At 35.9% G+C, this 25,508-nt stretch overlaps 1 protein-coding gene across 3 annotated transcripts; it reads right to left on the reverse strand.

The window, feature by feature from the left end:
• Nucleotides 1-874: 874 nt before the first annotated feature.
• On the reverse strand, nucleotides 875-25,158 carry LOC107041732 (double-stranded RNA-binding protein Staufen homolog 2). 3 transcript variants are annotated; one of them, XM_015262439.1, is made up of 8 exons: nucleotides 24,971-25,158; nucleotides 24,586-24,657; nucleotides 21,278-21,471; nucleotides 14,473-14,610; nucleotides 7,209-8,822; nucleotides 4,460-4,668; nucleotides 4,040-4,342; nucleotides 875-1,650 (listed from the first exon to the last, which is right to left on the reverse strand). In XM_015262439.1, the coding sequence occupies exons 2-7, from the start codon at nucleotides 24,639-24,641 to the stop codon at nucleotides 4,088-4,090; spliced, it is 2,466 nt and encodes an 821-aa protein (XP_015117925.1). In that variant the 5' UTR covers nucleotides 24,642-24,657; nucleotides 24,971-25,158; the 3' UTR covers nucleotides 875-1,650; nucleotides 4,040-4,087. The 3 variants fall into 3 exon arrangements, with proteins under 3 accessions (XP_015117925.1, XP_015117924.1, XP_015117926.1); XM_015262438.1 differs by having other exon boundaries at nucleotides 4,040-4,351; XM_015262440.1 differs by lacking the exon at nucleotides 14,473-14,610 and having other exon boundaries at nucleotides 4,040-4,351.
• Between the last annotated feature and the right edge of the window lie 350 nt (nucleotides 25,159-25,508).

The raw sequence follows: 25,508 nt of genomic DNA on the forward strand, positions 1-25,508 counted from the left end.
TTCTGGTGAACATGAGTTTGCAGCCCGAGCCGAAGGCGAGGGCTGCAATCATATGAGCTAGAAAAGTTTTTTTTGGCCGTATGACGAACAGTATTTTTTGTTATGACGGCCGTAGGCAGAGATTCACGGACGCGGAGCGGAGCGGAGCGTCCGTGAAGCGCTGCCTCACGGCCGGAATGACAAAAAGAACTTATTGCCCTTGGTGGAGCAGATACTGGCAATTATGTTCCTACCTTGACCATTTCAGAATTTTTAACATTGAGCATTTCGAGTAGTAACAAATTGAAAAAAAAAATTGATTCGACGGTAACAGCCTCATAACACAACTAAATAATCGACTTTAATTGGTCTTAGTTTGAACCTTTTTTGAATGTCTATTAATGCGTGAAGGCAAGAATTCAATTCCCAACCCTAAAATCAAGATATCTTATGTTGTGGTCAGCGATCAAAATTTACTTTACAAAAGTCCAAATTTTCCTAAATTTATGACTCAGTGAAAAAAAAATTTCAACTGATTTGATAATTTTGGGATAAGTTTGTCTTATATAATTTTCTTCGGGAAAAAATCGTGAACTCAATCGGAAACTAGCACTTTTTTTCATTTCGGATTTAGCGTGGAATTGCTTTACGTTAGAGACTTTATGCCCAAAACAGGGCCACGTTTGCCATCTCTCCATCCGCTTTTGCTGGCACCCTCAGGTAGAAAAAACTGAGGACATCCGTAATTTCAACTTAGCATTATATTATTTTCGCATTTTAAGCAGAACCTCTTATCAACCAAATCTCCATTAGAACATAGACTAATAAGTCAGAGTTGTCACAATTTTTACCAGTTGAACAGCTATTCCCTGAATACCAATTAGTTTTATTGAAATATAAAATCTGTGTGTGTGAATTTATTCATCGGGAATCCAGCATATGATTACAACTAATACAGGTCAAAACATAGTGAAATACCTCGACAATCCATAAATGAGAGTAATTAAAGGTAACATGGGGTTAAATAAATCCTTCTATACACATGTATTTCTTGGCAAAAGTCTAGCATCTGCGCTGACCTTTTATTTTTCTTCCTTTTCATTTTATTTTTCATTTAATTTATTAGGCTTATACGAATAATAATAAGACTGGTTTGGATAACACCGGGTAATTTCCAATAAACACTCGTCCATCCCCCCTCTGATGCAGTGAGGAAATAAGGGAAAAGCATCATTAAAAAAACAATAAACTATTTCCATGAGAAATACCGACGATAATCATTTTACTGTCCCTGATTTCCTTACCTCGAAACAGAGGCATCCGGGGTCATCCAAAAAAGTGCTCTATAACATTATCATTTATCATAAATCGTTACAAGAAATTCCCCATTTACCTATTTAAATTTTGCTCGTTCATTTCCTCAATTTGCGGTGATAGACTACGGTTCAGGGCGTTGTTTTATAATTGTTATTGTGCAAAATTCAGATTCAATTTTGCTGGTAAATCATAAAGCAACAAAGAAGGCGAATCGTAGATTATTACCTCTAATTACTATTTTGTCTTCTCCATTTCATAAAACGTTTAATGGTATCAATTCATAAGTTACAATTCAAGAGACGATGGGGCTAGAGTTGAACACAAATAAGTTGGTACAAACTCCAAGAATGAAAGCTAGAAAAAAAAATAAGAGAAATCAAGATTTATTCAATTAATCCTGGAAAAAAAGTTACTTGACGTTGACAAGTACTCGAATACTCTCTATTCGAGACTCACTATTGACTTTATCATCAATTTTGAGAGAAAAATAGGAATAATAGATTAAACTTAATGAAGAAACCACGGAAAAATAAAATGAAAAATAGAGAGAACATATCAGTTCCATTTCGAGAGTTAATTCGAGGCAATTAAGGGCCTGGGGAATGGCCGCCATCTCGTCCCAGGTTTTTCCACAATTTTCCAAATTTTCTCGTCCATTTAATTAACCTTCTTCTTTCATCGTGCTTGATAAATGAAGAGCGTGAAATCATCTAATTCAATCATTTTTTTGTATTTTTTTCTCATATTTGTCATCATCAGACAGAACAGACAAACGCGTTGACGTGTCACCCTAGGCGGAAGAGTCATTTAATAACAAATCTATCCAACAATTTGCAATTAATGACAATGGAGTAGAAAAATTAACTCCTCAGAAACAATCAGTGATAAACCTCAACGTGAATAAAAAAACATCGTAGAAAATGCTATTCCGCAAGGGCAATAATACTGCGAGTAAAATTAACAAATAAGAAAGGCGCGTCCACAATTCCAAGCGACCATTAACACCGCTATCTGCTTGCTTTTATATTAGCAATGATGGTTTTTAAATTAATTGAGAGGAGAGTGTGTCAAAATAAGCTTTTTTTAATGGTCAATGACTCCCGATTAGCAGAGTGCAATCTAACAAACTCTGCGCCATTTCCATGCTTGGAAATGACCCCAAGTTGATTAAGGTATTTCGTTTGAAAAAGGTAAATGGTGACATCAATCTGAAAATTCCACAGAATTATCGTAATGACATTTGGAGATGTATAATTTTTCTAGATTTCCTTATCAAGTTATTAACAATCAAAGTCGTTTGTTATAGATGGACTTTTATGTACAAGAGAAGAATTTAATTGTTAATAACTAACTTGACACTGAAATTCAGAAAAATTCTAAAAAAATCATGCATTACCTAAGAACTACGATGAGCGTGCTATAAAAATTCCGAATCAGTGTCATCGTTTTTCTCACAGGTGTTTCACCCTTAAGGGGAGACTGATATTTTCAAAAATCATGGGTTATTCAAGCGAGGGTTTCCATACATTATTCATTTTGTTGATTTATTGCTGCGGAACTTGTCCTCAATTTTGATGCCCTCACTAGTTATTTTGATAATCAATGATAACTTTTTACTTTGAATTTGGGGACAATGTGTGGCATTTTCATTACTAATTATTATTCATTACCACTATTATTTTCATTATTTTTATTGCTTATTATTTTGTATCACATATATGAAAATTATCTGCTTAACTTATGCTGCCCTTAGGTAACCTTGTATCTCAGAGCATGAATAAAGAGCTTTCAAATTAAACAAAAAATATTTCTCCTGTATTCCATGTGTGCAAAAATTGAGAATTAGCGTAAAAAACCTAATTGTCCATTGTCCGTTAGCCGTGCAGAAGCCGAAAATAATTAAATCTAAAAAGTGTGCAGAAAAATTAACTCTTTTAATTTAAAAAAAAATTGACTCCTAAATCGAGTAATTTCTTATTTTTTATACTTAGAATTCACTGAACAACTCGAAATAATTCGACATTTATACTGATTGAGATTTTGAATACGGAAAAAGTGAAGCGTAATTGTTTTTCTACCCTGTTTTTTAAGAATTTTAGGGAAACAGAAAAGTTGTCAATCTCACAAACTGCAGAAGGTCAAGACGATTATATAATCTTAAGCTTCTGCATAGCAAACGGATAATAACCAATGAGTTTTTTTTCCACCAACAAAACATGAAGATCCTCACTTTAATGACCCATGATGTTTAAACCTCATAGTAGCCTTCCCTTGGAATCATATTATTTCATTCAGGACATATTGAAGTTTTAACCCTTCGTCACACACGTGGGGTGTGCAATACACCCCAAGCCATTTTCCTGTAATTCCTTAGCATTACCAATTTTTTTTCTTCATTCAAAGTTTATTTTTCTCGGAAAAACTACTTTGGGTGTAATGTTTGAAAACCATGCGAATAACGAAGTGCTGAAAAGAACCTTCTCTGTACTACTCTTCACTTTTCCTCATTCGCGGATTGGCATTAACTGGTCTTCAGACTCGTAAAATGGGAAATCACTACGGAAGAATATCGTTCACGACTAATGTCATGGGGTTTTTTACTCACGTGGTTGATCAGTCCTCGTCTTCGGCTCAAACTCCACGTGAGTAAAAACCCCATGGCATTCGCCCAGAAATACACTATTTTGTCGCACTCTCCTGAAAAAAAAATGTTAAAGGAAAGACATATAGAATTGTTTTATACCATTAGATGCACGAGGGGTTTGTGCATTGAGGAAGCCATTTTGCTTGGTTACTTCTCGATCGCTTGATTAAGAACATTATGCTTCGCCTGATTATTAATATGATTGATGGCATCATTAGTCGCTGCTTTGTCCTTCTTGTTCTGGGTGTTGGTGACACTGTCGAGACCGAGTTTGCTGAGAGTGCAGAGGGCTGTCAGTGCAGCCTGGTCACGACTGGCACTGGTCGTTGGGCCATGACCATGACAGACTTGGGGTGGATCAGTGCTGAGGGAGACCAGCGAGAGATACTCCTTGTACACGCCCTGAAAAGTCTATTGGTTTAAGTAATTCTATTTAGTCTGATTGTTTATTCAAATTGCATTTGTACGATGATTGGTTCAGATTGATGAGAAATTGTGAGGAATTATGGAGACCTTTACCTTTGGAAAATCACTGAATTCAACCTCGAAGTTCAGCAACTGGGCTAGGTACTTCAATTGCTCCTTTGGAGAAATACCAGAGGGGCTGCTCTGTTGCTGCTCTCGAAGCTCTTCAGCCACTGCTTGAACACTTGGACCGGAATTTAATTTAGAGTCTTGTCCACCGTCTACCAGTAATAGACCTGGCACTAACTGACGTCCAAGTGAACCTGATGGATATTAAAAGGGGGATGAGACTATTGTTGCATGTCAAAACACATTTTTTAATGTCATTTTGTAGCGTCTCGCTACATACTATCTGAGGGACGACTATAGTATAGCCCTCACACACACACATTCAGAGGACACACACGCACCTCTGAGGTTCTGAAGTAACGACTACTCGAATTCAGTCAGTCGAAGACTGACTGAATAACGCGATTCATAATTTAACATCACTTATATATCGTCGCATTAAAATCAAAGGGGCGTAAGTGCCAAAAAACCCATTTTAAAAGTGAAAGGGGCGTATGTTCCGAATTCCTGTTTTTTCGGTTTTTCATGGAATTTCTGACCAAAAATCGGAAAAAAAAAATCTAGGAAAAAGGCGTAATTGCTATATTTCAACGGGAAAGGAGCGTATCTCCACACTTACGCCTGTTTCATTTCATTCAAAAAATGACACTTACGCCCTTTTTACATTATGTGTTGTGCACTTCGGATGACACATTTCATGTTGAAATAAAACGAAAAGGGCGTAAGTCCCACATACGCCTCTCTCTCATTATATCTTAGGTCTACTCGCGATAATGAGTTTTATATTGTTATATCAACATAAAACGCTTTAACTATTTTCTTCTTCCTTTATGGTCTCATTTTCTTCCGAAGTGTTCAAAGCAGTCACGACTCGAAATTTCATACAGATAATTTCCTGAAATTCGCAGTCATAATTTAAAAAAATGAAATAAATTAATGAATGAAATCGAATAAATTTAGAAGAAAATTTTAGAAAATTTTAGTTTAGTTACTGATATTTCTCATGAAATTGTTTCATTCAAGCAAAAAATCAAAGGGAAATAATTTGAACATTCATGATGAGAGGGAGGGAGGGGAGGTTAATGTAGAATCAAATATTATTTATTATTAGGGCTGTAGTGCATGTGATTCCGTTTATACTTGATGAATCAATAGGAACGAACAGTAACAAATGAAGGGACATATATATTGGAGTTACGCCCCTCTGTGATTATTGCTTCAAAAATAAAGGGACGTATGTGCCTGAGTTACGCCCCTTTGGAATTATTCATTCTCAATATGAGCTAGAAAAGAAACAAAAAGTATATAAAGAAAGAGGCGTATGTGCTGGAGATACGCCCCTTCAGTACTTGCTAGTTGGACTTACGTCCATTTGCCACTTCAGAAATTTGTCCACAAAAAACCTTTCATAAGTTGAAAAAACTCCATTTCGAAGGAAAAAAAAACATACGCCCCTTTGGTATTAAGAGAAAAAAAATCTCAGAGAAATGGCACTTACGCCCCTTTGATTTTAATGCGACGATATAATTCTCTCTAATGTTTCGGCGAATAAACTAGTTATGTAGTTACTCCGCTTGAGTAGTGATTTCGTATTCCCGAACGAACAGCCACGAGTCCTACAATTTGACGTTTTTGTTTGGAGGTTTTTATGCTCCTAGAATCTGTGTATTTCAGAATTCTTAAATTATTACATAATAATTTGATAAAATTTTTCATCGCCGATTTGAATTCTTTGATATTTTTTTATGTATTCTATGAAAATGGGAGGATAGGAATTGAATTGGTAGGTATTGGTTCACTATTCGAAAAAATATATCAATTTTAAAATTTTCCCTAGACATTGAAAAATTAAGAATTGTGTTTTCATATTGATTTCGTTTCTTTTCCTCTTTTCACTTTCTTCCATCAGAATTAGATAATAGGAAGAAAATACATGGTTTTTCTTCATAAAAAAAAAAGGTTTTGAAATTTTCAAGATTGAAAAATCAATTTTTTAAGTTTATTTCGGATTTTCCGTCCCTACATTTTCCGTATTTCCTGTTTCTGCGAATGGAATACGATCACAGAAATTAAAAATGTCAATTTCCTTTCATTTTTTAAGAAGAAAAAAACAATTTGACAAATTTCGAAAAGACAGAAAAATAGATTTTTTCATTTTATTGATACTGATTGATGATGATCGATCTCGCGTTGCAATTTCCTTTTTCTGTTCCATTGAAATGAGATCAAAGTGATGTAAAATGTTCATATTCGTTCCCATTTTCAAATCATTAGTACTAATTCATTTAAAGAAAAAGAAAGAAATGAACAATTTTAAGTATGATTATCGAAAATTGGTTTTCAATCTGTATTCTCACGTGATTTATGGGGAATTCCTCTCCATTCAATGTTGTAACTTGTGAATTAAGGAACAGAAATATATATAATGACAATAAGAATGAATAAAATAATGTTTATAATATTCCCCAGCTACTGAAAGAAAAATCCAACTAGCTGTACTACACAGTTTAGGAGATAATAGATAATGAAATGCGGGCTCCTAGCAACGGCTCTTACGATGTTCTTAAAAAATAAATTCGGCAAAATTTCGTTCACATGAAACATGGAGATATTACGAAATTTCAGTTTCAAGTTTCAATTTTCCACTACAATAACTAATGTTAATTGGGAACTTAAAAAAGAAAATGTAAATTGTCAAATAAACTATCAACCCAAATTATCATATTATCCTTACCCCCATGACTCTGCGGCTCCTCCTGTGTCTGCACCTTAAGATCATCCTCCAAAAAAGTCACCTTCCTCGGTTTACTCTCAGAAGTAGAATTGTCGCTGTCCGCAGTCTTGATCGACGGCTTAGTTGGTTGGGTCTGCGGTTTACTGTACCCCAACTGCGCTAAAAGTGCCTCGGCAGCGGCACGTTTCCCCAATTTTTTATTCGGTCCAATCCCTTGCGCCGAATGCTGCCCTATCGAGACCTCCATGAGAAATTCCCGCCTCCTCGGTGCACCCTTCTCCTCAATCAACGTGTAAACTGGTTCTCGCTCCCTCTTAGCCTGTTGTATTTGTACTAAACGCGATATCGGATTAACATCGTCCGATGTTTCCGTCTCAGATCTAGGCTCTTGATAATCCTTAATCAAATTACGTGACTTCTTCTTAGTGGCCGGTGGTTTTCTCTTCAGCCTGATTGCTCTATTCTGCATACTGCCAGGTATGGGAGGAAGTCTCTTAAGTTCATCAAGCATGAGTTCAGCTGCTCGTTTCTTCGAAACCTTCTTCGATGATCCCTCCCCAAGAGTCACTTTCTCTCCAACAATACATTTAGTCGTAAATGTTCTAATGTGTGGCTTTCCACTTTCTGAAACCACCTCAAAACTCACCGAGAGTCCCCTCTTCAAAGCAGTCTCATGTACCAAAGAAACAGGACTCTTCAGCTCAGCATTGGGATCCTCAACACCTGTTGTCGTTCCATTCTCAGTGACAGTTGTGCTGACTTCTTCAGGAAGTGGCAGCTGTCGCAGTTGCTCGAGTGCTCTGCTCGCCGCATCGTGTCTAGCCGCCTGGGCAGTCACCCCTTTTCCAATGAACTCTCTCTCCCCAACTTTCAATGTCACTAAGAAAAGACCCTCGGACTTAGGGTGGTATGGGCGGTTCATCTGTGGATAGGGTGGGTTGAAGATTCTCAGGTGATTAGGAATGTTTCCGTACTGGTGGCTCACAAATGGCTGGGGGTTGGCTGGTGGTGCGTGCTTAAATGTGTAAATAGTGGGTTCTCCCCTCTTCATTGCTAATGCATTTAGTTCAACTGTCGGGGGTAAATGTCCTGTAAAATTTCCTGTACCTGTGGGACTCTTACCCTGGTGAATTCTCATGCCTCTCGGTTTGGGCGGTGGCTGTCTGTACCAGGTTTTTGTTAATGCCTCTGTTGCTGCACTGTGCTGAGCCTTTTTTATACTGGGACCATCAGCCACGTACTCCTCTTCACCCAATTTCAATGTTACTGTGAAACGCTTTTTGTGAGCTGGACCTTGTTCATTTGTGAGTCTGTACTGATGCTGAATTTTGTTAAAACGAGCTAGTTCGTTTACCAAGCACATTGGTGTCTTCTCTTTCATGTTTGCCAAGTTGTTGGTGGCATTGGCGTGATTCTTGTCGGACGGACTGTGATCCCGAGAGTGGGGGCTTTCCTGGTTTGGGGACTTTGAGTCGGGGTTTGAGGACTGGGGGAGCTGCTGATTTTGTTGGGGCTGTTGGTGGGATCCTTGGTGGGTATACTGCACGACTGTTTGACCTTGCAGTACTACACCACCATCCGTCTGTCTGTTCCCGTCGATGCTTACCAGGGTGCCTGGATAATTTGGAGGCTGGGGTTAGTCGGGCTGGCGGTTGAGGGACGAGAGATTGTAGAGGAATTGAGTGATTGGATTTTTTCAAAGCATTGAAATCTGTATTCTTGAGGTCTTCTGGTAATTATGGAATTATCTTGAGAATGAGTTTTAAGGAAAAATCTTTTTTCTTGTTTTGAGAAAATTTTTTTTACCAACAATGCTCGCTCCTGAGAGGTTTGATAATTACTCTGTTAGAAAATTAATCCTTAAATTTCATGTAAAAATCTTGAAATTTGTGACAACGATCAATTTACATGAAATTTTCGTATGTGATGTTACTGAAAAATCATGGAATAATAAAATAAGATCCACATAACAATGAAAATTATTGAGAATTTGTAAAAATTAGGCAACTATTGTTCTGAACATTCAATCGATTGAAAATTCAATTAAATTTACTAGCGAAGCGGTAAAACGGTTCAAGTCGATTCTGACTATTGATCAGTTTTTAATTAATATCTCGCAATCTAAGGCAAATAGAAAAATTTTCGTTACGACCTTTTTTGTAGAGAATATTGAGAGTTACAAAAAAGACCATTATGAAAATTCCGCTTTTACTCTTAGATTCGGAAATATTCCTCGTGAACTCAGATAAGAGCTAGGTCGACTTAGATCGTTTTAGGAGCGTTCCATACTACTTCGATCAAATCGAAAGACTTTTTTTTCAAACTTCAAGAAAACTTGAGCATATTGTCGATTTATTCCATGCATGTCTTGGATGATTATTAGAAGAAAACATTTTTTTTTGCAGTTATACAAAATTAAAATTTCAGGTTGGGCCAGATGAATTATTTTTGAAGAAATTATAACTCGATAAATATGAATTTTATCAAAGAAGTGTTTTCGAGATATTGAGTTTTTTATGAAGCTGCGCCAGTCTGCGGTTTCCCCCGATGTACGCTAAAGGTAGCGAAACCCGCGGAGTGAATCATACCCGATGCGTTCTCAGCGTGGTACTTTCTTCGAACTTCAATCAACAACGAATTTCGGGAGCTTGCAAAACAGGTACTCCTTACTTTATATTACTAATTGACAATTAAATGATTCTCGGAAATGTCAATGGACAGTCAACTGGTACATAAAGCAGCCGTCTGAAAAGTACATATAGTCAAATCAATAAAATAATTTACTTTTCGGGCGGTGCCAGGTCTCAGTACAAAAATAGAAAAAATTTAATTAATCTCGTTTATTTCGAATTGGACTCCGGTACGAGTGCTGAATGGCATTTCTCCGCAACGTCCCACCAAAAATCGCCATGTGAAATCGCGTCGGTGAAGGTGAGTTTACAATGACCGTATGAAAATTAAATTAAAACACCACACGATTTTTATGAATTCGCCAAAGACTCAATAAAGCCAATAGAACGTATCTTTTGTACAAATGAGCAATATAAAATAGAAGAGAATTTGAAAATTAGACTCTCCAATGCTTTAACCATCACCCTCAATTACAGTCTTATGTGCCGATTACAAATTGAATTCAATCGTAGACAATCAATTGTAATATATTTATTCCCCAGACGCTGAGAATCTATACCAGGCATCGGAGATGGTACCAAGTCCACTCACCACAAGCACGCTGACAGCTCCGCTCTAGTCAGCTGAGCCTCATAAAAAATGCAATGTCGGAAACTACTGGAGATTAGTGAACGCCCATTGTATCGGGAATTCTTCGATACCTACTCTATAACATATTTTTTTCCAATTGTTTGCGACATGCCCTTATGATTTATCGCCAACTTTTTAATTTATTTATTGATGAATTTATTATAAATTCACTTTTTTCGAGTCTGGATTTTTTTTCGGAAACTTACATCTGTTTTCAATAAAAAATTCTTTTGCACTTCTTTGATAAAAGTGATATTTATTGAGTTATATTTTTTAAATCACTTACCTGATCCATACTAAAAATTTTAATTTCGCATAACTTTCAAATTAAAAAATTGTTGTTTTTTTAAAATAACATTTCATGGCATGCTTGGAAGTTGGAACAATCTACATCATATTCAATTTTCATCGAAATTGAAAAAAAGCCGATTGAATGAAACGCTCCTTTACCGCTTTGCTACTGAATTGGTGTTAAATTTTCATGAGATTGAGAATTCAAGCTGAGCAATTCCATGTGAAGTCCGAAATGAAAAAAATTTCATGTTTCCGATTGTCTTGCCGATTTTTTTCTTAGGAGTACATGAGACCAAGGTCGCATAAAATTTTTAGACCGATTCGATTTTTTTTCAGCGAGTTATGACTTTTCAAAAAATTTCACGTTTTCCACTTGAATTTTGATTGTTCGAGAAAAAGGCGAAATGATTGAATTTAATCATTAGGAATAGAATTTTCGTTTTCACAAGGAAATCGTTTAGAAGGTAATTGGAAAAGCTTCAAAATGAGCACAATTGAACTCAATTTATTCAATTTTTCGAGCCATTATGGCAAAATTAAATTCGAACTTGTTTTTTTATTTGAAATTTTAGGAGTAACTTAGGGACATAATTACCGATATTTTCACCAAAGGACAATAATTATTTTACAGTTGTTCTTCATTAAACGAGTGATTGTTTTTTTTTAAGAAATTCGTTTCCGGGAACAATGCGTAAACGACAAAGAAAAAAAATTTTATAACTAGTAATAGTTGAAAACGCGACTCATTTCAAGCCAAATTCCACTTTAAAACATATAACTATCCACCTGATCGTTACGGTGAAGGAGGGGACACTTAATGAAAAGTACCGGGATGAAATGTCCCGGGATGAAAAAATTCGGGGATAAACTGTCCTGCCACCCCTGGGAACGACTCAACTGGAGAAATACGTTATTAAAAAAATTAATACTTCTCTTAAGTATATGGATGCTTGGCAAAAACAATTTTTTTTCTCATTGTGGGAATGATAGTAGGTAGAAGCTTGAATTCCACTTCATTCGAAGCCATTTTGATGTTGCCATGTGGGCCTGCGTCTTTATATCGATGACATTTTCTTTATTTCGAATTCGACATGGAATTGCTCAGCTATCATTGAAATATCAATGATTGCCTAAAATGGAAAACTCAATTTCGTTGAATCTCCAAGATTAATGACAAAATTCATGAACGTTTTTATCTTAGAGCCCGGGTGTACTATCTTTCGAACGTTATCTCGATGTTTTTTTTATCTTTCGTCATCTGACATTGTCAATTGAGTCCTGCATCATGCAGAAGTTTTGAAAAATTATGAATGAATAATAAAAAAAAGTAGAAGAAATTCTTCATCTTTTCAAAGAGTATGCGTCAGCGTCTTTTGCTTCTTAGCAAAAGAAGCTGTTTGACTGTTGTAGCATGTGTCAATGATGACACAAATGTGTAGTAGTTGACCAAACCGTGAGAATGGTTAATTTGCAATTTCGAGTCTTAAAGCTTTTTCTGGACTCCTTTACAGTTAGAGTACGATCGCGAGTGAAGCGTGACGGTCATCCCAGCTCCTCCATACTTTAGCGACGCGTTTACCGAACCCAATAGTAAAACTGTCGTGTATCTTAGTTCTTAGTAATTAGTGAATAAACGTATAGGTTTTAACAATTAAATACGCGAGTGTTTTACCGGAAAATACCTTCCCAATAATCCTAACTATTCCCAGCTCGAGTGCATCCCACGGGAGTAATAGCCGGAGTGTAGGGTACGACTGGAGGAAAGTGTATCGTCAAACATTTTCTATTTATGACTAGTCCCAGGGACTAGTCACATGTTAGATCACCCAGGATTAATTTGGTGGGTGACCTAACTCAAAACGTCACAGTATTTTTGATTTATATTCAGAATAAGTTGAATAACAAGGAATTAAAAAACGTATCTGATTTACGGTAACAAATGGCGGCCTGTCACCCAATATCATGCAGGGGGAAGACTGATTTCGTAAATCTTTTCCCACACTGCACAGAGACATTTATTACGGAAAAGGCTCTTTGAAAAAAGTTGTAATATTTTGGAGAATTTTTTAAACACACTTTTATCACATAAAAATGGCAGATGACTACAGACCACTGTTTTGAAAATTGAGATACCTAGCTGTCACTTCCCATGAGGAGTTAGTGTTTTGTTATCCACCATGGAAAATGACAGGTAATAGATACTTTGTCACAGCGAATCAGATATTTGTAATTTCCACTTTTTTCAATTCATTCTGAATCTCAATTAAACGCTCTTTGAAAAAGTTCAGAATTTTTTCTATTTTTTTTATATCATTCTATCATAATTTTTGGGGATTTCTACATGATGTACAATTGACAATTTTGGATTACGAAAGAAAAAAAAATGCAGGTAACAGTCGAAAGATAGTACACCCGGGCCTTAAATTGAATTCAAATTCACAACATTGAAAATTCAAATGACAAACGAAAATTCATAATCAAGTTGCCATGTTTCAAAATCTGTATTTTTGACGCTTTTGCTGATGGAAATTTTTTCTCTCTAAAATCGAATTCTCTTAGAATTCTTTAATACCTAAAGGAGGTTAGGCGGTGTATGAGGTGAATTTGAGAGTCAATTTCTGTGGTTCCCGGTAGCTTAGTCGGTAAGAGTGCCCGGCGCGTATCTGGGAGACCCGGGTTCAATTCCCGGCTGGGTGAAACGGAAATTTTTTCTCTCTAAATTCTAATTCTCTTGGACTTTTTTTTTTACGTGTCATCCTTGCGCAATTTAGAGAGAAAAAATGCAATTATCTCGAGGATGAGGAGTTTTGTGGAGGAAATATTGAACATATTTTTTTCTCGAATCAATCGTTTCTGAGATAATTATAATAGTAATTAACAGACCATATCAATGGAGACAGACCATAAATTGAATACAGGTTGCCATCAAAGAATTCATTCACATTACCTCATATAATATTTTATTTACTAGTTAGAGTATGCAGAAGAATTTATAAACTATATATGATATATTTCTAACGAAGCGATATCTGTAGTCTTGACTTATTTCGCCAATAATGCAATTATCTCGAGAATAAGTGGTTGTGGACGAACAGATCTGTCGAAATTTTGCTCTAAGGCGCAGAATCGACAAAAATGCCATGTCAATTGATTCGTCGAAATATTTCAATGAATTCAAATTTCAATTGAATTATTCATTCCCATTCTCTCAAATATGTTATTCACCAAAAATTCATTGTTGAAGCATCACATCTATCAACTACAAAGCAAAATAAAAATTATACACAGGATGGTACTTCTAGTGAAAATATATACAAGCAATTCAACATACAAGCATTTCCAATGAATAACCAGGATTGCTGTTGTAATTTGAGTGGTTTCCATGACGAAGTGAACCAATAATTGAATTGATGAGTGGAAGTCAAAAAGGCGACGAGTTGATTGTCTGTTGATGCATCGACAAGGCTCGACCCTCCCCCATACTTTCGAATTTCCATACTTCTGAAGTTATCGCGGTAAAATAAAATGTAATAAATGAAGAGTACCGGAAGAGAGATAAAAAAAAGAAGATAAAAGCTTCAAGTTGTTTCTTGTGACTCAATTATTCAATTTACAGATGTTTTTTTTTTATTTTCATTGACTGAAGGAGAATAAATTGAAGAGTTGAGGCTGTTTTTTTTAAAGTGATAAATTAATAAACGAAACCGACCTTCAATGCACCCCGTTGGTCCGAACAACAGATCCAAATTATCGAGGGTAAAGTCTAACATTGATCGATGTGACTTCGCTTCCACACCACCACTTGCGAGTACCAGTACGAGGGAGAAGGTTAAAACGCGCCAATATCCTAACAAAATTAAAGAATAATCGAGATTGTAAATAATGGAGGTCATTAATCACCGCATTGTCACTACTGTTGAATCGATTGAAAGAATTTTTGATCAGAGAATCAGATGAATTATCACTCCAACCACCAAATACTTGTTATCTTCCCCCGAAAAAACCCAAATTCGGACATAAAAACTCTAGGGGATTAATTATTATTCATTACTTTCTCTGGCGTCCTCGGGTATCGATGCATGATGATTGGAAAAAAATCTTCTCTCTTCAGTGAAGAAAAATGTGCAAGCACGATGCAATGAATATCCACATGACTGGGCAATTACACAGGGGAAAGAAAACTCAATTTGAGAATATTGTTATACAGAGAATCATATTTCATGCTATATTGAGTGTAGTTATCGAGATACTGATGAAAAACTTTTTATTCAAGGAAATTGATTTTTTAAATGTTTATCTGGCCATTTTTATTGAAAAAGACTTGACGGCTCCCTTCGGAGCCACTAAAAAAATACAAAGCAAAGCTACACTTTACTGAAAGTAATCGAAAAAAAACAAAGAAATGAACAAATCATTAATTAAATTCAATTGTGCAAAAACAGAAAACAATATCTCAAAAATTACTGAAGCAAACATTGTTAAAAATTTCTGCATGAAATTTCCGGTGCACATCTTGGCAATTTTTCATCACTTTTTCTAACAGTGAACCTAGTATTTTTTAATAATCCACAATAAAAATTCGTAGTTGTTGGAGTTCATATTCCATGATTACAAAAATTAATTTTATATTTCACAGTATGTTTATATTATTATAAGAGAACATTTTTCTGATCTGAAATTCTGAGAAGAGCGTGGACGAATGTTTGGGCATTTAGTTTTTCAGTCTAAACATCTGTAAATGAATAGAGACCTTTCTGGGTCTATGTCGCCAGGGTTTCAGACCTCTGAGATCTTTGTTTCTTTAGTTAGTCCATCTGAGGAGCTCAAAGCGTGTGGATGTGTCTTCCTCGTAAATAATTTCAAATAATGAAAAGTTTCAACTCAACCAGATTGATTTTTATTAAAAATCACCCATTTCCAATAGGTTATGGGCCCAGAAGAACGCAGTGTATATATATTAGTATTCAATAGGGCAGAGTAAATTAGTTAATAGTTAGAGTGATAGTGTTTGGATTTATTTTATAGTGACAGTTGCGTTTGATTTGAAACAATGGAAGACGTGAAAGTGAAAAAGCACTTTAAACCATTCAATGGTGAAAAATATAGTGTATGGAAGTTCAGAGTTCGTGAATTACTATCAGGACTAAATGTGATCGATGTAATTGACTCTGAGACCCCAGATCCTGTGACACCGGAATGGTTAAAATCTCAACGTACTGCAAGAGCTGCAATTGTTCAACACTTGTCAGATTCATACCTCTGTTTCGCAAAAGATGGTCTGACAGCAAAACAGATTTTAGAGAAACTGGACAGTGTTTATGAGAGAAAGAGTCTGCCCAGTCAACACTCAGTGCGCAAAGCACTGATCACAATAAAATACAAAGAGGATAAACCATCGATTCAACATTTCACAGCTTTTGATTATTTGGTAACAGAATTCCTGGGGGCAGGTGGTAGATTGGAAGAGGCCGACAAAGTATCATATTTACTGTTAACAATGCTAGACAGCTATGATGGAATAATCACTGCCATGCAAACAACTGAGGATAATTTAACTCTCGAGTACGGGAAGATAAGACTGTTAGATTATGAAGTTAAATTGAAGGCAAAAAGAAATGACACGAGTGCTACAGTATTGCATGTTGAAAAGGAAAAGGACAAGCGGAAGACACATGACAACAAATGGCAGAAACCAAGGGGTTTTCGATCGAGTTTCAACAAGTTTAAAACTCAAAGATTTGGGTTCAAGGGAAAATGTTTTTATTGCGGTAAGAGAGGACATCGACAGAGTGAGTGCAGGCATTACAAAAGGTCACAACTGACTGAAAATCTAAAACAGGCAGGGTGACAGAGATGGTGCAGAACGAGACAGACACCGACACCATGGGGCGGCTCAATACCTGGACTCCAGCCAAGGCACATCTGGTTTCTCATTTATGGTTGGAAACTATTCACATGGGAGAGAAGAAAATGGAAAGATAAAATTCATTTTGGATTCTGGTGCATCGGACCACATTATCAATCGAAATGATTTAATTGCTGAGTTTGTGGATCTCCCAACACCGATGAAGATCTCTATTGCGAAAAATGGAGCATACATTAGTGCAATAAAGAAGGGTACACTGAGAGTCATCAGCAACACGGGATTCAGGGAGTACTGAAAGGTGTTCTCTATTGTCCTGAGGTTCCCCACAATCTGCTGTCGGTCACAAGACTACAAGAGGCTGGGATGACTATTATCTTCGATCAACAGGGAGTACATATTAGTAAAAATGGTAAAACCGTGATTGAAGGTAAGACTGGAAATAATTTAATCACAGTTGATTTCATGGTGGGGATAAATTCAGCAGATGTCGTAGCACTTGCTAGTAAAAAGGAAAATTATGAATTGTGGCACCAGCGGTTAGGTCACATGGGCAAAACTAAATTTCTTGAAATAAAGTCAAAAGGTATGATTAGTGATTTAGGACAGATAGAGAAAGTTAAACCAGATGATTCCCTTTGCGAAGCGTGTATATACGGGAAACAGGGCCGATTACCGTTTAATAAAGAAAAAGATAAAGAGCACGTGAAAAGACCACTTTTTATGGTACACTCAGATGTAGCAGGGCCTATTACACCTGCTACAGTAAATAACAAACATTATTTTGTTCTTTTTGTTGATGAATATACTCATTACTGTGTTACATATCTTCTTACTCACAAATCAGAAGTATTTTGTGTCTTTAAAGATTTTGTTGCAAAAGCAGAAAGCCATTTTAACATGAAATTAGTTAATTTGTACTGTGACAATGGAAGAGAATATTTATCCAATGAGATGAAAGAGTACTGTATTAAGAAAGGGATTACTTATCATTTAACAGTCCCGCGGACTCCCCAATTAAATGGCGTCGCTGAGCGTATGGTTAAAACAATAACTGAAAGAGCTAGATCGATGGTAGCCGGTGCAAAATTAGACAAGATTTTTTGGGGTGACGCAGTATTGACTGCGACGTACCTGATTAACATAACCCCAACAAAGGCTGTTAAAGTAGACAAAACCCCATATGAACTCTGACGAGACAAGAAACCTCAAGTTAAATATCTGAGAGTATTCGGTTCAACAGTTTATGTTCACGACAAAACTAGAAAAGGGAAATTCGATGAAAAGTCATGGAAAGCTATTTTAGTAGGGTATGAACCGAATGGTTACAGAGTATGGGATGTAGAATCTGAGAAATACGTTGTTGCGAGGGACGTCATTGTGGACGAGACGAATTTTCTTCAGTCAAGGCCACATGTGAAACCTGAGAATAAGGCTGAAGAAAACCGAAGTAGTGGTACTCGGAATGAAACTGATGTATTGGACTGCGTGTCGAAATCAGTAAAGTCTCGGTCATCTGATAATATGAAAACAGATGAAATTGAAGTAATTGAAAAATTGGACACNTGAGGGACGTCATTGTGGACGAGACGAATTTTTTTCAGTCAAGGCCACATGTGAAACCTGAGAATAAGGCTGAAGAAAACCGAAGTAGTGGTACTCGGAATGAAACTGATGTATTGGACTGCGTGTCGAAATCAGTAAAGTCTCGGTCATCTGATAATATGAAAACAGATGAAATTGAAGTAATTGAAAAATTGGACACTGATGGTGGGCCAAGTAAAATTGTTAAAATTCAAAACAATGAGCGTGAAGCAACAACAGGTGAAAATGAAGGTATAGAGAAATCTTCATCAAGTAATGATGAAACCAATGAAAATCTCAGGAGAAGTGAAAGAATCAAAGGGCTTCCTTCTGTATCGTATAGAGAAGAAAATATTACGAATGATATTTTGTGTGCTCAGGCGGTTATTGGGTAAATTCCTAAGACTTATGGGGAAATAAAAGATAGAGAAGACAGAGCTCAGTGGGAGCGAGCTATAAATGATGAATTAAACTCTCTTCAGGTAAATGAAACGTGGACGCTGGTACAAAGACCCGAGAACAAGAATATCGTAGACTGTAAATGGGTATTTACCATGAAAAATGATGAATTTGGAAATCCAGTAAAATGCAAAGCTCGTTTAGTTGCTAGAGGATACAGTCAAGAATATATGGTAGATTATGAAGAGATATTTGCTCCAGTCGCGAGAATTGCAAGTTTTAGGTTCTTATTAGCTTTCGCAAATGAGAATAATTTATTAATACATCATATGGATGTGAAAACTTCATTTTTAAATGGGAAACTGAAAGAAGAAATTTATATGAGAGTACCTGAAGGAATTACATGCGAAGATAATCAAGTGTGCAAACTTAATAAGGCTCTTTATGGATTAAAACAGGCAGCTAGATGTTGGTTCCAAGTTTTTGAAGAAACTCTCAAAGAAAAAGGGTTTCAAAGTTCATTAGTAGACAGATGCATTTATATTTTAGACAAGGGAGATGTCTCAAAGAATATTTACGTTGTTTTATATGTTGATGACTTGGTGATTGTTACAGCCAGTATTGATATTATGAATGACTTTAAAGAATATTTAATAAACAAATTTTTCATGGTGGATTTAAAAGAAATTAAACTCTTTTTGGGAATTCGAATCAGTAGAAATGAGAATAAAATAACATTGCATCAGAGTGGCTATATCAAATCAATACTCGAAAAATTTAGAATGAGTGACTGCAATCCAGTGAGCACACCACTAGAGAGTAAACTTGATTATACAGCATNGATATTATGAATGACTTTGAAGAATATTTAATGAACAAATTTTTGATGGTGGATTTAAAAGAAATTAAACTCTTTTTGGGAATTCGAATCAGTAGAAATGAGAATAAAATAACATTGGATCAGAGTGGCTATATCAAATCAATACTCGAAAAATTTAGAATGAGTGACTACAATCCAGTGAGCACACCACTAGAGAGTAAACTTGATTACACAGCATTGAATTCTGAAAAAAATTATACCGCACCATGCCGAAATTTAATCGGGTGCTTAATGTATGTCATGGTGAGCACCAGACCTGATTTGAGTGCTGCGATAAATATTTAAGTAGATTCACCAACAAAAATAATAAGGAATTATGGAGATGTCTAAAAAGAGTGCTCAGATACTTGAAGGGGACAAAAGATCTCAAACTGACATACACTCAGGGGGGGCAATGAAAATATACTATGTGGTTACGTAGATTCAGATTGGGGAAGTAATGAAATTGACAGAAAATTTACGACAGGATATTTATTTAGGATGTACAATAGATGTACAATTTGCTGGGCAACTAAGAAACAATTATCAGTAGCAGCTTCATCGATTGAAGCTGAATATATGGCGCTTTATGAAGCAGTCAAAGAGGCTGTATGGTTAAACTCATTGGCTGATAGCATTAAAATAAATATCGAAAGACCAATCGTGATTAACGAAGATAATATGGGTTGTATTAGCATTGGGAATAATCCAACTAACCACAAAAAGACGAAACACATTGATATAAAGTATCACATCTCGAGAGAACTAATTGAAAAAGGTCTAATAACTTTAAATTATGTTCCACCAGGTAAACAGTTAGCAGATGCCCTTACGAAGCCACTCCCAACTACAAAATTTGTGGAACTGAGAACACAAATGGGCTTGGAATAATTATTGGCACATTTTTATTCATTGTGAAGGGATGTAAAAAGTGTAAATAATTAGTGTGTAATTAGTAGTGGCCTGATTAGGTTTTTCTGGGTTTTCCCTAATCCTGCGCAACAAATATTGGGCCATAGTAAGACTCCCAGGAAATGCAAGGAAGACACATTAGTTTTAAGGTATATGTGGAATTATGAATATTATTATTTTATGATGTGAATGATATAATTATGATATGAGAGATGTACCGAATTAATTTTTGAGGGGGCGTGTTGGAGTTCACATTCCATGATTACAAAAATTAATTTTATATTTCACAGTATGTTTATATTATTATAAGAGAACATTTTTCTGATCTGAAATTCTGAGAAGAGCGTGGACGAATGTTTGGGCATTTGGTTTTTCAGTCTAAACATCTGTAAATGAATAGAGACCTTTGTGGGTCTATGTCGCCAGGGTTTCAGACCTCTGGGATCTTTGTTTCTTTAGTTAGTCCATCTGAGGAGCTCAAAGCGTGTGGATGTGTCTTCCTCGTAAATAATTTCAAATAAAGAGAAGTTTCAAATCAACCGGATTGATTTTTATTAAAAATCACCCATTTCCAATAGTAGTCTTTAAGAATATTCATAATTTCTAAAATTCTATTGGATTCTCCTCATCTCGATAAATATTGAAGCATTTTGGTAATAAGATTAGAAAAAGAATATAACGACATTTTCCTCAAAACCCAGTAGTTTCTGAGGTCAATAAATCAACAATTAGGTGTACTAAGTCGTTCTCTAATTATTAACAATATTCTCAATTTGGGATTTATTTCCTGGTGTGCAATACACTAGTAACTTGTGCATTGTCAATTAAAAAAAAAAAATTATAATAACGTAATTACATCGCCATGCGATGAGGATGGCGGATTGAAATAGAACTCACCATTCGGATTCTGTACGTTTGTACCGATCAGGAGTGGCTGCCTCGGGCCAGTGTGCTGTATGTGATGCATGGGCTGGGAGATCATCTGCTGATGATGGGGCGCATGGACACCCCTATGCAGATGCATGTGAGGGGGTGGCTGATGCGGTGGCATCATGTTCCCCTGCGGCATCTGACGCGTACCTCCAGCCATCCTAACCGAGATCATTTTATTTCATTTCGATTGATTATTTTTTTTTAATTCGAGATACCTTGAACAATTCAGTGGTGGAGTCGTGAGAGAAGGTGAGTCCCATTTGCGTACAAAATTTTTATTCCGAATATGTTAAAATTCAAGGGAAATGAAGATATTTTGATATATCGAAATGAAATATCACGTATGAAGAAATCCTAAGCTGTGTGAACTTGGAGTCGAAGTTTGATAAATCGATTTTTTTTCTTACAGTATCAATTGTACTCAGTGAGTACCTGAATGTACCACATTCATTTTCGTTTGTACCCCGCACCCCTAGACGAAAGGGGTGCGGGAAAAATCGTGCAGCGTCGGAAATGAAGGTACGGAAAAAATTTTCATGAGCAAGGATTCAGCATGGATAGTACTTGTATATACTATATTTTTCCATTTCATTTAACAACGCCTTCAATACTTTACCCCCTTCTAAAATCTTAAATGTATGGGGGACGTGAGGAAAACATACAGATAGCTTCTAAATCGCTACTACTCGTTTGTACCAACGAAAATTATTCATTATTATTATTATTATTATTATTATTATTATTATTATTATTATTATTATTATTATTATTATTATTATTATTATTATTATTATTATGATCAAATCACCTGATTCCATTTTTATCAACCGTAAAATCATCGTAATGGATTCCATATGTAGTTCGTGAAGTTTTGATGTGGGTACAACGTCTCATCTTCCGTACTTCCACTTCCATCGCAGTACAAACGGAACAATAGCGATAGGAGTAGAAGTACGAGAGATCAGAGGTTTGTACCAACACCTCACTAAACACCAATAAAATTCAGAAAAACGTTTGTACCATTTTTCTGAATAACCTACGACTGTTTTTGAAGCTCTCAATGGTTTGTAGTTGGTCTCATTATCATATCCAGTGAATTGTTTCGTTTGTACTGCGATGGGAGTGGAAGTACGGAAGATGAGAGGTTTGTACCCACATCAAAACTTCACGAACTACATACGGAATCCATTACGATGATTTTATGGCTGATAAAAATGGAATCAGGTGATTTGATGAGAATAATAATAATAATAATAATAATGAATAATTTTCGTTGGTACAAACGAGTACTAACGATTTAGAAGCTATCTGTATGTTTTCCTCACGTCCCTCATATATTTAAGATTTTAGAAGGGGGTAAAGTATTGAAGGGGTTGTTAAATGAAATGGAAAAATATAGTACATACAAGTACTATCCATGCTGAATCCTTGCTCATGAAATTTTTTTCCGTACCTCCATTTCCGACGCTGCACGATTTTTCCCGCACCCATTACGTCTAAGGGTGCGGGGTACAAACGAAAATGAATGGGGTACATTCAGGTACTCACTGAGTACAATCAATACTATAAGAAAAAAAATCGATTTATCAAACTTCGACTCCAAGTTCACACAGCTGAAATCCTATAGGATTTTCTATAGGATTTCATATGAAACTTTCAATAGGATTACCTATCAAATTTAGGGGTATGAGGGTCACAATGAGGGTCAAAAGTGTCATATGGGGATTATGTGAGGGTCATATGGGGGGTCATCTGGAGGTCATATGGATGTTACATGAGGGTCATATGGGAATTATATCAGGGTCATATGGGGTCATACAGAGGTTACATGGGGGTTATAAAGGGATTATATGGGGCTCATATGAAGGTCATTTAATATTCATATGACCCCCATATGATTTTCCTACGACCTCTGTATGACCCCCATATGACTCTCATATAACTCTCATATAGCCCTTATATGACTCCCATAATCCCCACATAACCTTCCCATATGACCTTCATATGACCCTCATATGACCCCTATATGATCACAATATGACTCCCATATGACTCTTTTACTCTGAACCTTATGACCCTAAATTTCATAGGAAATCCTATTGAAAATCTTATAGGATATCCTGCAGAAATCCTATAGGAATTTTTCATTTGTGTATTAAACCTCCGAAAATTGTATTTTAAAAAGTTTATTACACTCTAGTGATGTAGAGTCCTCAATATCTTCGAATTCAAGATTAAATTTTGATATATCGAAATGAAAACCACAAAAATGGTCTCATAAGAATTTCGTTATTCTGTTTTGTCAACTGATTTCTGAGTGAAAAATCAGTTTCTGTTTGGATCCTAAAATATTCGGAACAATTGATGTCGAAGAACTTCTGAATGTTCATATCTTCTGACCAGATGAAACAACTTAGTCAAAATTCGTTCCATTTTGAAACTTGGAAAAATACCTGGAGTCACACACAATTCACGATTTTCAGTTTTGTCATGCCTGGAAATTTCCTCAGGTGTGAGGGAAAATGAAACTTCTTAAAACTTCATATCTTTTGTTCAAATGATTCTGTCTCATCTTAAGGGGAAACGAAACCTCTGTCTATATGAACTTTTAAAATTGTGCTTTCTCCTGCAATTATTATTTTTTATCTATGAAACTACTTCATTGACTCGAACAATGCAGTGATCGAGTCAATAAAGTACTTTCATAACGAAAAAATAATAATTCCAGGAGAAAACACAATTTTGAAATTTCAGGGAGACACAGGAGTTTCGTTTCCCTTTAATGTTCATGTTCCAAATGAAAATTCAAGCAAGTTGCATGATTTTCCCCCTAAATTGAATTAAATGTGGTTCTACTGAAAATTACGACAGAACTGTCAATGAAATTTCAAGTCTTTTATAAATATTTTTGATCTTTCTTGACAAATATCTCTTAACCCAAGAGAGAACGAAGAGCCCCATGAAAAATTCCCCGTCTCTCCAACATTCCTCTATATTTCCCAGAAACCAAAATTCACTGAAGCCAATATAAATTGAAAATTTCAATTTTTCAATATTCATATCTCTCAACCAAAATATTCGACTTCAATGATCTTGCTCTTCTGAAGGTCGCAAAAAACGCGCAAATATCCCAAATCAAATTAAACTTTACTCCGCCAATCTAGAGATATAGAACTTCGCATAAAATATAAATTCCTCCCACCTCTCCCCTTCCCATCCCGCCGCTCCACCGCTTAATTCTAAACAAAATCATCAAGTCTCTAATTCCAAACCTGTTCTGATCTCTCAACTGATTTTGCATCGAGTGATGCTGATGCCGTAACATCATCCGAATGTCTCACTATCTGCAATCAAACATCGATAATTATCAAAAAAAAAATCCTGAAACCCCAATTGTAGTCGGAAAAACTGCCATCAACTGTAAGAAATGTGGAATTGATTTTCAACAATTGGAATTTCAACCGAAAAACAGTTATGGATTGACCCTGGGGTTTGAAATAGCAGCGACATAGTACTAATATTTATCTATAAATAAATTAGTCGATAGACAATGGGTTTGACCCGGCAAACTGGCAGAATGTGATTGCTGACCGAAGGGGAGGAGGTGGCCAACACCGTTATGGCCATTATTATCGTACTTCATCATGGATTACTCACTGAAGTTTATCACTGATGCTCCTATCAACGAGTAGATCAACTCGATAACCCACCACTGATGATAAACTATGCCACTGGTTAACCCGCAAGTTATTATTTATTGTTAATGAATTCCGTTTTAGCTTATTGGCAAACAGCAAAGAGAGTCGTATCACTGAAGACTAAAATGCGGCCATTTTGATATTGTAGCAATGGTCAGACGTACGGGCGTATCTCCATTGAGAATCTTCGTTCCGTTTTACGCGGGAACCCATTGCCTTCATATACTTTTCATCATTTTATTTATTCATTCATCTTTGTCAATTGCTGATTAAACCGAATGAATTTTTTTCCTTTTCTAGCCATCTTTCACCTGAAAAAATAATTCCTGACGTCGTGAATTCCGAGAATGCTGATAACACTCGTAAGAAACTGACTCACAATCAGACGCGTAAAGATTACATAAATATCTCGTGAGAAAAAAAGACCAAAACACATTGATAAGAAAAAAATTATATTTTCTAATAACACTATCTTTTATATACAATTGTATGTATTT

This window comes from Diachasma alloeum, unplaced genomic scaffold, assembly GCF_001412515.2.
Source record: "Diachasma alloeum isolate Michigan unplaced genomic scaffold, Dall2.0 Dall_scaffold_00374, whole genome shotgun sequence".
Classification (NCBI taxonomy): Eukaryota; Metazoa; Arthropoda; class Insecta; order Hymenoptera; family Braconidae; genus Diachasma; species Diachasma alloeum.